Raw genomic sequence first — 13,253 nt, forward strand, 5'->3', positions numbered from 1 at the left:
TAATACTGAGCTGCATTTATAATTAAAAAAACAAAAGCCAGCCCACACAGCCAATGCAACTGTCATTAAATGGGAACCATCAGCCTCATGGCTTTTCACATATGTAAATGAATTTATTGTACATTCAGTGTAGTATATTGTTGAGATTTTCCCTTTACCTATGAACACTGAAAAAGCATCCTTGTTGCAGCAATTATTTGAACATAGCCTCTGGGTAACTTTAGGCCTATGCCACGCTTGATTAAATCCCTGCACTGTTTTAGCCTCTACCTTCTCTCCAGGGACGATCTTCCACTTATCTACCACCGTCTCAGTAAAGTAAAACTTCTTCAATTCTATTTGACACTCTTTCTAATTTAAGATTTTTTTTTCTCTTGTTTGCCAACTCACCAACCTCCCTCTTTCTACGAATGCAGAAGAAAAAGCTGCAATGCAATGCTCCAGATACAGTGTTAGTAAATATCCAAACAGTTATTAACATTGTAGCAACGTCAGACAGACACAGACTTTGTCAGAGCTCCCTGTATAGGGATGTAACACTGCCTTTCCCAATGGTCCCCTGCAATCTTTCTTTTGTAAACTGCGCTTGCGCAATGCCCTTAAAAATGGCAGTTTTGCGATCACCAATTTATTAACTGCGCAGGCGCAGTGCCCATAACGGTCTGTATCAGCCTGAGCTGTGGCAGGGTCTGTGATGGAGAGTTTTTGGGAATTCATCCGTACCGATTCAGACATATCTTTACTCTAGATAAATCTAGACGTGAAAAGCCGTGCCTCGGCCTGGATACTGAAAACAAGATGCAGCCTGTGCCTTTAAGAGAAATGAATGGAGGGGGAGCTATACATTATGGTGCAGTGAACTTGTTTGGATCCGTCCGGGCTGCAGCCTTCCAGCTCTATGTACTAAAACTGCTGACTATTCACTAGATTAAAAAATCCCCTCCGGCATCCAAGTAACCTTCGCTTTACCTGGGAGAATAAGCTCAGTTGCAGAGGTTTACAGTGCAGCTGGATCATCCCGTGTCAGCCTACAGAATGTAAGTACTCTGGATGATCCCGTTTTAATGACAGGTTAGAATTACAATAAATGGGAGATATTTGTTTTATAGTTTGGGGTTTTATTAAAAAAAGCTGTTTCATTGTAAGCCTGATGGGTTGTTAAGGATGAGGTGGCATGATATGACATCATGTAAGTGAAGTATCGTCACCAATGTGTTCTAGATTGTGTTTCTCTAATTGAACAGATACTTATCTTCCCCTTGTGATAAGGTTTCTAGCAAGGGTGCAGGGGCATTTACTCCCATCCCTGACATCTGGCATCACTTCCATCAGATGCAGAGAAACTAACACACACCCTTTAGTTTGCTGGATTTGCTCCATGTAATCAGTGGTTCACATATTGCATTAGATAATGCTCTGTAAAACTTCATCTCATGTTAAAGGGTGGGTGGCAATTATATATTCTTGATCATATAGTAGCATTAATTTCTCCATGAACATTTTTAATCCTGAAGTTGTTGACTGCTAGCTCTATTTTGCCCACCCCTGATCTGGTATCACATTAAAATCCTTGTTTTTCTGCTTAAATTTAGCCATTTCAAGAGCCATTAGCACTATGTACTTGAAGAAAGCAGTGGTATGGCCAAAGGGTTTTTTTTCTTAATAAACCATCTGTTAGGCTGCAGATCATATGGTTTGTTTTGAGGGTGGCTGGTGAATAATTTATTTTTAAGTGCCCTGTTTGAACTTAACAGAGCTTAGCTCTAAAAATAAGTCAGCTTGGTCACTGCTGGCTTCTGCGTTGGGTTATGTAGATTCTTCCCATGCCATTGTTCAGTAATTGACTGATGTCTAATCATAGACTATGGATATCTTACATTGATTTGGTCTCTGTTAATTGCACAGTTCTCTGTCCCTCTTTACCTAATGTATCTTTTTGTCTTGGTCAGCCAGTTCTAGTTCTGTCATATGCTTTGAATGTATGTAAGAAGAGCTGCTTAAATTGTTGGCGCTATAAAAATAGATAGTAGTATCAGTAGTAATTATAATAATAGTGGTTTAGCTTTATAAAACATAGCTACAGCCCTATCAAATAGTCATAAAGGTGTTTGCTGTAAAGTAGGGAGAAATGCCCTACGGGTTCCATGCATTAACTTAGGTTGACATACTGCTTTGTGGTTTTAATCACTTAGTCTGACACCCTGACTAGCGAAAGTCTATGGTTTTCCATTGGTCTTCAGTGATAGTCTATGCTCAATAACATAACATGATATCATTTATAGAATAGTTACCGATGATTTCTGGAAGCTTCCATGTGTGTGTATATATGTATATATATATTTATACATATATATATATAATCAATATATATTATATTATTTTGGACCTTATACTGTTGTACTTCTCATCATGCTTATTAGATTCTATACATTGACCTTAATGTATGAGGTTTCACTAAGCTTTCCCAAAGCACACCTGTCCTCTGACTTACAGCAGGAGTCCTGAGTGACTTGGCTTTCGTTGCCTTTCATACAACGATCACTGCTGTTCAGTTGTTAACCGAGATTGGTCATCTATGTAAGCAAATGTTTTCCAAGCAAATACCATTCATAACTAATCTACTCGACATCTGCCCATTCACAGACATTTAAGTTTTTTCAAACTATTTACTAGGAACTGTGTTGCATGATCTCCCATTACGTGTAAGACGAACTCTATGTAAATATGGATGTTTCAGATCATCAGAACTGCTAAATGATCATGTTGATGGGACCATTGAATTGGTTGCTATCCTGTTATGACAACCTTTTCAATTTTGTTGGATAAAAAATGTTTATAAATCACCCCAGGAACTTTAGCACCCACTTCTCAAAAAGTGGTGATAAAACACCAATATCATTTCAGATATGTTATAGATTTGAATGTGTGTGGAAACCCATATACAGCAGACAATGAACTAAAGTTCCTGGACTCTTCTTGCGCATTGAGGTTGTCAGATCATTAGGTTGAGATGGTAATCTTATCCACCAGGCAAAATGGGTAATCACTTAGTTCCCAGTCATGCATATGGATCCTTAGCTTCTAGATTCCACCTCTCTTGGGCCCTCTATTTAAGACATCTTCTTCCTACAGGGTAAGCAGATTCAATATTTACCACTTAGCTTTATACTGCTAGCTTTCCATTTTAAAGTTATGGAGGCTAGCGTTTCTGCTGTGAAGAAACAAGGACTAACACATTTACTAAATCATATTTAAAAGATAAAAGGCCCCCACTATATGTAAAGTAAAAAAAATAATAATGAAATAATAAAAAAAATCCAGTTACAAAAAACAAACATTTTACCCTATACGCATTGAGTCTTTATCAGTGCAAAAAAGAGACCAAATAAAAAATAAAGCCCTGAGCTTAGTGTGAGTATAAGCGGTTGTTGACATTGGTATTTATTCAGTAAAGAGGGAGTTGGTAGTAAAGTTGCAGTTTCATCGTATTTTAAATTGTACTGTCCTCTTCAGGCCTAGGTAATGTTTAAGGACATATCCCTACCCATGTATGTTTAAATTCCCTTACTGTATTAGCCCTACCACTTCTCATTTATTTATTACCCATATTTATCTCCCCTGAATGGTTTGTAGGTTGATTACATACCTGGGAAATTTCAGGTTTGAGAAGGAGTCTGCAGGTGAAGCTCTACTTCCCCTGATCTTTAGGTCACTCTCCTCTTTCTCCGAGGAAGGGGTCGGCATTTAACCCCTTAATGACAAAGCCTGTACATGTACGGGCTCAAAATGCGTTGTTTTCAATGGGTTTAGGGACCGCCCATTGTCTAAAGCAGTCCAATTCCCTCTCATACTCCCATCCATGTAATGCTATTTGGGGCTAGTCTTGCCTTTTGTACAACTAACCATGCCCCTTATGCAGGTAGCCCCGTCCTAGTTTCTGGCTAGCCCTGCCCATCGTTAAGCCTCCTCCCCAAAAGCCTGCCCTAGATAGATTCCTGGTATGGTCACTTACCGCCTTCTGTTCCTCCCTGTCTGATAAAAATTCTGACGTTGCACACCATATGCATGATTTTCAATGTAGTTAAAGAAATAAAGTCCATCATATTCTCCACATTCATTGTCTCCACTTTCATACCATTAAAGAGTCAAAGCAGTGGCTATGAGGGGTGAATTTGCGAGTAGCACGCCCAACCTTTAATCTGTCAGAATTCCACTAGTTGTTGTCTGTGTGTTGCCAGAAGTTGTGTCAAAGGTGCGTCTTTCCTTTGCTAAAAGAACCGAGACAGATGCGATGGATAGTAAGTTTTCCAACTCTCCCAACTGAAAGCTTTAAGTCCCCAGGGCTGGAGTCTTCTGTCAATATTTGCCAAGGGTCTTTCTGGTAATCAGTAGATCCAAGGTTTCACCCAGACAGAGCTGAGGAGGACTGTTTGAATAAAACTAATTTTCTTTATAGTTTACAACATTTGGGATTTAGGGGGCAATGACATTACACCTTGCTTATTTAGCATGTCTTCTTGAATCAGGGCTGTAGCTAGGGCCTCGGGCGCAGCTGCGAGGGGGCGCATAGCCGCCCGATCAGCAGCTGCAGCCTCCAGGACTGGTTGGGGAGATCACGGATCTCCCTAACCAACCCAACATTTAGGAAACCATCTTAATGCATGGACATGACTTGAATTATATATTTTGTATAATTTATTTTATAATTTACTTCAATTCATTTAGGAAGTACCAATATATAACACAGGTATATACCTATACCAAGCAATCTGGCAGACTATGAAGCCAATGGTATTAAAAGCCTTATTTACGGGTGCTACAAAGTTTATATAGTTATTCAAAGAAATGTTGAGAGGCCCATGCAAAAAGTAATACATGTATTAAATGCAGACTAATAAAAATACTAAATAATAACACAAATAATTCTATAAACACGAATGACAGCTGTTATTAAGGTCAGCATGATGGGAAAACAATGAGGTATCCCACTGAAACGCCTAAACCTAAAATGCTTCTTTATCAGAAGGCCTGACGCCTGTTTGAACGAGGTGAAGCACCTGATTCTTATACTCCGAATACTTTGTTAGATGGTAACACTGAGCACTTCACAAGCAAAATCCCACCCTTTATCATATGTGGCGATAAGTCTGATTTGATTGTCTGTGCAGAGAGGTTTGTTATTTGAAAATAGGAATCTCCATTGATATTGAAGCTGACTTTCAATATAGCAAAGTCATTACTGTATAGTGGCCTTCCATCAGCCTTAAAATACAGGGGCATAACTAAGCTACCCACCTGTTGTTTCTGTAAGTCAAATTATGTTTTATATAATTATATATATTATAATATTATATATATATAATATTATTATTATTATATTATATATTATATTATACGTATTATGACTTGTCTGCCCATTGTACAGAGCTACAAAATATGATGGCCCTATATCACACAATAAATAATAATAATGGCTGTTCACCTAGTTTGCTCATATAATTGTCCTTTGAACTGAAAAAAGTTGTGTAAAGATGAAATCGGGTAATAAAAGGATGAACTGTATGTGTTCGGGTGTGAATTGGTTTTTTAGTTGCCATTTAATAAAAGTTTTTCTTTTTCTATGGGCTACGCCACAATAATCTTTCCAATTTAAGTACGATGAACCATTCTAAAGCAGAAAAGCAAGAAAGAGTTCCAGGAAAAATATCCTAGAATGAAAAAGAATCAGGATTTTTAACGGTCATGGTACCCTGTTCCTTAGATTTTAGTTCTACTGCAGTCTATACCAAAAAGTATACCATAGGCTATTCTGGAACCTCGCTCACCTCAAGTAATGTATTAAACATATTACCATCTGCTCCAGATATGCAAGTGCTGTTCTGTATGTCATTTGCTGATGTATGCTGCAGCGTAAATACACATTCCATACCTGTTACGCGTTGGTTTCCTGTAGCATAATTCATGCTCCAGATGAAATCTTTGCTTACAAAAAGAGTATGTAATTTCCCTTGGACGGCAGAACATGCCATGCCTGTGCTATGTGACAGAAAAGACATTTTTCCAGATTTTATCAATATTAAAATTAGCTCAAGGTTGTAATGACAATTAAATTAGTGGTCATTTTTGATCTTGGGAAAAAAAATCAAGCAGCCGAAGTTCTGCATTTACTGTGCTACCTTTTGGGATTAATTCACTAAATCCAAAAATTACAACTATTTAATATATATTGCATTGGGTGATATTTAATTTGCAATTTTTGGAATAATGTATGTGTTACAGGTAAAAAAAAAATCCATAGGATAGTAATTTTGCTGTAAACTATAGCATAAAATGTCCAAGGGGATGATGTGTGCATACTTTTGGTACTTTACTTTGTTTATATTGTTTTTCCCCCCCCCTTTTGTTTCATTGTAAAGTCTCTTTTCTCTGTTTTAGATGTGCTGCTGACCTTATTCAGGAAGGAAGAAAGACAAGAGGAAGAATTTTTATTTCTGTACCAGCTGCACAGAGAGAAAAGAAAAATAAGGGCCACCATAAACAATATCCTGTGTTAAAAAAAAATGTTGGTGGGGTAGAGGAAATTTGTCTGCTCAGCTTACCTAAATCATTTTGATATAATAAAAGTCAATTGGACAGTAAGAGAATAGAGGAAATGAGAAGGTCTGAGAGACGGAAAGAAGACGTACTCGGGTACCACACAGATTGAAACTCAGTGCTGTTGATCTCAAGGTCCAACATCAAAGAGTCAATCTAGAACACCAGTCATGGAACAATAAAAACTAATAATTCCATGTACCACTATAAAAAGTAAAAGGATGGAACGTATGGATATAAGGTAATTATGTGTTTGTTTACATTTTCTTTCTTGGCTGGGTCAAAAACATCCCAGATGGGACACAAGAGTTAGTTCCCTAAAGCTGACAAGTTGATAATACTTGTTGATTACTTGATTATAAATCAACTACTGTCAGATTCTCTTGTAAACTGCTTACATGGTAATGTGTAGTTGCTCATCTCACAGAAGCTGATGGATAAACTCCAGAAGGAGAGAGAGAGTGTAGTGAGGCACAAGAAGAACTAGTTAACCCCTTAACGTCCATTGATGGGTCAGGCACGTCATGCAAAACGTCACTTAACGACGCTTAAGGTACTATCACTATATACTGAGGCAAACATTGACGGGAGTACAGCATAACACCTATCACTATATACTGAGGCACGCATTGACAGTGGTACAGCATAACGCCTATCATTATTTACTGAGGTTCGCACTGACGGTGGTACAGCATAACTCCTATCACTACATACTGAGGCACACATTGACAGGGGTACAGCATAACTCCTATCACTATACATTGAGCCAAACATTGACAATAATGCAGCATAACCCCTATCACTATATACTAAGCCAAACGTTGTGGTGTAGGCCTACCACTTCAGTGTCTGGCTTAGTATATCGTAGGGATGCACCGAAATGAAAATTCTGGACCGAAACCGACAATTCAGCGTTGACGTGGCCAAAACCGAAAATGACCCCCCACCTTTAAAAAACAAAAAAACTATTTTATTAAAAGTAACATACCAAAATTAGAAAAAAATAACAATATTTATATATATATATAATTGCTAACAGCAATCACATTCCTATCATGCCCAAGTTCTAGCATGTACTGGTTGCCTAGGCATGATAGGAATGTGATTGAATTTTTCTGTCCAATTTTGGTGTTACTTACTTTTAATAAAATTGGACAAAAGAATGAATATATATATATATATATATATATAAACAGCAATCACATTCCTATCATGCCCAGGCAGCCAGTACATGATGGAACCTGGGCATGATAGGAATGTGATCACAGCCTCTCTATATAATGCAACCCCCCCACTTTCACATCCATGCTATCACACACTCATTCACAAACATTCACCATAAACTACAGCATAACACCCATCACTCTCACACACTTACTAATGGCTTCACTCTTTTCCATACTTCCTGTGCATGCAGGTTTTATTCGTAACATCATACCATGTTGCCTGTGATGTATCTATCTTTGGGGCCACACTAGGCCTGGCCTAGGGGAGCACTCCCAGACCCCTACCCCGCTGTTGTTGTTATCCCAAGTACAATGAAGGACGCTGCATACCTTTAAGAAGCGGATCGTCTTTTAGTGAAGCCTACATAGTATAAAAAGGCTGGTTGGGGAGATCGAAGATGAGGGCTATATGCCCCTGGTTTTGTACCAGAGGAACTGCCCTAGGCCAGGACACGTCAATGCATGGTCTACCCCACTGCTGGAAGGAGACTGAAAAGCACATAGCATCACTGATGAGGGCTCCATAACTGGTTAAAAAACAACAAACCAGTACATTGGTGTCATAAGGCAAATATGAAACTACAGGGGGGATATCAAATGAACAATAATAAGAACAAATGCTAAGACACACTGGTACAGAAGGAGAGGATCGTCCTATTCTTGTGAGCTTACAGTCTTAGGACCTTAAGAGATAATTAGAAGATGTGGGGCATAACAAGAAAACAAAATTCCTAAAAAGGGAAAGCTTCTATAATACACGGATAATATCCATTGGGCAGGTTTGGGAAATGGCTTGCATACTACTTACTTCAAGAATTTAGTGAGCTCATATATTTATTAGTATCATATGGCATTTTTAGATCAGATATTCCTTGTGTAAGTAAAATGCATTCCTTACTATAGGGGTAACTTAAATGTCTAGGTAATACAATAAGCAACCAATAAGAAAATAATAGATTAGATAATAGAAATGAGTTTATTACCTATTAGATAATATCTAATGGGTAATAGAAAACAATAGAAAAATAATGTTTCCCGGAACCATATTTATATAGATAGATTGCTACCTCTGTACCAGTATGTTTTAACATGCTTATGTTATTGCCATTTTGTTATTTTCACTATCCCCCATTGTAAAAACGCTATAGAATCTGCTAGTGCTATATAAAGTAATAAAATGTAATACTTGGGGGGATGCTGCCCACAGCTCTCCAATTTCTAAAAATGAAATTCAGTTCAATAGGGAATGATGTATATACTTATGAGAGCCTTGCTCTCCATTTCAAGCATCCAGTAATGCATTCAAATGATCTACTGTGGTCTACAAAATCTATATCATAACCTTCTTGCCAAAGCCCATTCTTTTTGCTTGACATTAACCCAAAGCCATCAGATAATGATACAGTGGAGAGAAGTAACAGAAAAATGCTAATGTCTCTACGTGGCCTTGGTTTAGTATTTGAAGCATTGCTTTGTATCTGTTAATTGTTGCCAGATCCAGGAGTGCAATTTGATTTGGCTTATTCCAACTGTATTAGTAGCCAAAAAGCGGTTTCGTCATGTATTCAATTAGGTAGGTGCAGATTTGCTTCCTCTGAAGATTTCTGCAAGGGTTAAGCCATTATAAAGATCTGCAGTTGTGTTTACAAACCAAAAGTGATTACGGCAAAATTTTCAAAGTATTCCAGGGGTTGCTATGTTGACCACTTTTCATACACAAGAAACATTTTTGATACATAATTTTCCTCTTTATATGTACACCGTATACACCACTTATTCACTTATCTTCGTTTAACTTTAAAGTACTGCTCTGCCATTCGTATGCCTGTTGTAATAAACTCTTCAGTCCCCAGGCCCCCCAATATTATCCCTGGTATTAGTTTTGATGTCTACTCCACACCCCTTACATTCATTTCATTAAAATACTGCGTGAGTTTCTCCCCAGATTCCAGTCCCGCGGAGGGTATCGATTGCAGTGTGTAGATGTGTTACTGTGTCTGCCTACGTTATATGTTAAACATGACCTGAATCTAAATGAAGACATTAAGTCATTGTTTCTCGTCCGTTGTTACTGCAGACCCCACTAGCCGCAGCTATATGTCATTGTTTGAGGCTTTTTTTCTTGCTGGCCAGCCGAATCCAGACTCAAGCGACTCAAGCTGTTCATTAAAGACAAGCCTCCGATACTCAACTGGCACAGAAAAAAATCTATAGGTTACATTATGCCTAATGTGTTTCAGCTATAAGTGTGATAAATACAATAGGGGCAGATGGTCTCCATTTAAAATGGACATGGGGTAAAAAGTGCAATTATTTACAGTGACTTCTTAATGGGCCATATGGTGAGTAGTCGGATGTCACATTTACGAGACATCCCCTTAATAAAGAGATGGCTGATCTTTGAATACATTTCATTGGAGACTTAATACTTGGTAGAAAACAATGGGTTGGCCGTAATGTTTCAGATTCTATAGGTAAGCATAAACTCCGGCCTGCTTAGAAAAAGCATTTACCAACATCTACTTCTAATTCTTCTTATATTTCGCACGTCCGTTATTATGATCTTTTATTTATATAACCCCAACAAATTACGCAGCGCTTCTTACAATCCATACATTCAAAGGGTCCAACAAAACTAAGACACAGCGATCTATTAGGTAAATAAGTCTCTGCTCACGTGTGCATGTTCACCCAGTGATGTATTTTGGCCTAGGGCGGCAGGTTCAGGAGAGACGTCATCCCCCTGATGCCAATTTGGGGGCAAATCGGCCCATTATCACCAAAGAGGGCGGCTACAGCAGCGTTTTTAAGGCACAGCGCCGCCTCTGTACCATTATATCTTGAAGTGTGTCAGTTATTGTCCATTTAAAATGATTTATTCAATATTTTCCCCTATTGTAACAGCGCCACGGAATCTGCTGGTGCTATATAAATAAATGTAATACGGGTGCTGTTAACTAGACGTAAAGTTCTTGTAGAGAATGCCAGTGATGAGGGTTAGTGGAACATTCGTGTTACTACAAGATAACTTTACTGAACCCCTGGTACACACGGGGTTAACGCTTCGCACTCGTGAACAGGCGGACTGCATCGCTGGGGACAGAATCACCGTGTTTTCGGGGCTGAGTCATTTTGCCCGGAATGACTACACTGTCTTCTTTTTTGTATGGAAAACCACAACGGGCGGCACTTTCTTCACCGCAGCAGCAGCAAGTAAGCAGGTTTTCACAGCCGACAGACTGTTTTACCCGGCAGCTGCCCAGAAAGAGATGTATACATTAAAATCCGTTTTTCTTATAAACCTCTATGGACTTAAAATAGTTAATGAAATCTTCTGTTAAATTAAGCGTAAACATTTAGATCCCTAGAGCAGAGATAACGGGACCGTGCAAGCCGTTCCCTGCTGTTTCTATCCACATTATTGAGTGTCGGGGCTGTAGAGCTCTGCAATGCCCTCATACTCAACTATACCCCCAAAATGTCACGTCTACTTAATGCGGTGGCATCGCTAGAGGCAGGACCAGCCACCGTCCTTACCTGTCCGGCCAACGCCAGGGCATGGCGTCAGCGTGACTGGAAGTGGCTGCGTGGGCACCGGGACTGACGTCGGTGCTGAAAGAGCAAAGATCTCCATTCATACGGTGGCTGGGGCAGATCGCTTTTGTCCCTAACCCACAGCCGGCAACAAGACAGTGGGGCAGCTCTGCTAAACAGTGCCTTAAAATGGGGCACTTGGATGGGATATGAGGAGGAACAACAGGGGAGGGAGGGAAGTATTTGGGGTCCTAAACAGGTGCCATTTTTTGAATGTCCCGTCCCAGTGGCGCTTCTGTAACAAGACCGAGTGTTTGTAAAGTTGCCAGGCGGGATTGTGATCCCCGGCTGTGGCCGGTCAGCGTCCGTATACCGGTGCGCGCCGTACACTTGTTTTTGGCAATAGTCCAGCATTGCAGAAGGGTATATAAAGATGTCGGTAATTATAGCACTTCCTGATTTATTCCGTTTATGTATAGGCGGGTACACCGTGTCACCCGTGTGTCTGTACAACTGTTATCTCACCACTCCTACTGCTCTTAACCTGCTAAGCGTGATAGGAGTTGCCGCTTTCACCGCAGCTGCCATCTCTCCTGTTGCCCCGCGTCGCGTGCCAGGCAGGGCCTCCCCGCAGTATGAGGGGCGGGATGCAGGGCCGGGGATGTAACGGTTTTTGGGCCGTCACTGGGCGGGTCTGTGCGCATGTGTGCCGGGGGCTTCCTGCAGGAGCCGGGCACAGCTCTTACAACGGGGCGGGATGTGAGTATATGAGGGGGCAACCCCAGCCCGGGCCACGGGGAGCTGCGGGGGAAGGGGTAACATTTCCATGTCCCCGGGGCTCGCTACCTACTCCCCGCCGTACCCATCACAACGCTCATTCACTGAGCGTCCCAGGGGCTCCAGACAGGGGGCATTCAGTGATGCCCTACAGACCAGGGGCATTGTACTCTGTATTAGCGTCTATAAGAGCTTTAATGGCATGACTTTCATAATGAAGTAATGGACTGGGCGTCATATGAGCAGGGGGTGTGGGGCATTTACTGGGGGTGCTGGGCATCCCTCTCATTACCGGGGCATGAAGTGTCCCTCATGAGTTTGTAGAGCATGTGGACTAATGGGCTGATGTTTAGAGAGACATGGTCTTATGGACCTGAGGTGAGAGGGAACAGAACTGGACACTTCTGTAGCTTATTAGTTTTGATATTTTGAAACAATATTGCCAGCAAAGGGAATTTACCCCGGGGCAAATAGGGGCACTGGGAATGATGTCCCCTGTATTTGGTTACACGGAAGACTCTAGAAATGCCCAGAGCGCTTTGGGATAATGGCCCAGACTAATGTTTTGCCGCAGACGTGCCCGTGATTTATGAAGACCACATGGACGGCGACGGAGCGATTACAGATGTTTCAAAGCAGCTAAATCTGGCCAGGTTTCTGCTAATAGAGAAAGCGTGGCTAATGACGCAGCGTTACGTAACAATCTTATGCTAGGGAGAAAATATTTATAGCATCTCATGTTCCAGTTTTAAAGTTCTAAACGGAGCAAATCCGATACCAGATACAGACCTGAAGAAACACAGATAACATTCCATGAGGAAAGTTATGTTTTTTTAACATTGTTTGCCATTCCCTTTGGCTTCCTCCATTTAACCCCTTCAGGCCTGGGGGGGTTACAACCAAAGGACCAATTTTTTTTTTTTTTAATTTTTACCGTTTTTAAACCTTCATCCCCCTTTTTCATATCTGAAGAACCCGCACGTATTATACATGATTTTGTTCCAGGGAAGTAAAGCCTTCTGCTAAATCCATAGAAATACATAAAATCTGACACAAAGACCAACCCAATTTATAATTGACATTGCAACCCAATTTATGTTGAGCAACATCTAATTACAATCA

At 40.3% G+C, this 13,253-nt stretch overlaps 1 protein-coding gene across 1 annotated transcript in view; it reads left to right on the forward strand.

Annotated features, from left to right (window-relative positions):
- The first annotated feature begins 549 nt into the window (after nt 1–549).
- SACS (sacsin molecular chaperone) overlaps nt 550–13,253 on the forward strand; it is a 35,973-nt gene continuing 23,269 nt past the window's right edge. The window contains exons 1-2 of the mRNA XM_053456423.1: nt 550–1,037; nt 6,436–6,835. Of these exons, the coding sequence (XP_053312398.1) occupies nt 6,816–6,835 (20 nt within the window). The 5' untranslated portion in view covers nt 550–1,037; nt 6,436–6,815. The remainder of the gene's footprint in view (nt 1,038–6,435; nt 6,836–13,253) is intronic.

The sequence above is a fragment of the Spea bombifrons genome, chromosome 2, assembly GCF_027358695.1.
Source record: "Spea bombifrons isolate aSpeBom1 chromosome 2, aSpeBom1.2.pri, whole genome shotgun sequence".
Taxonomy (NCBI): domain Eukaryota; kingdom Metazoa; phylum Chordata; class Amphibia; order Anura; family Pelobatidae; genus Spea; species Spea bombifrons.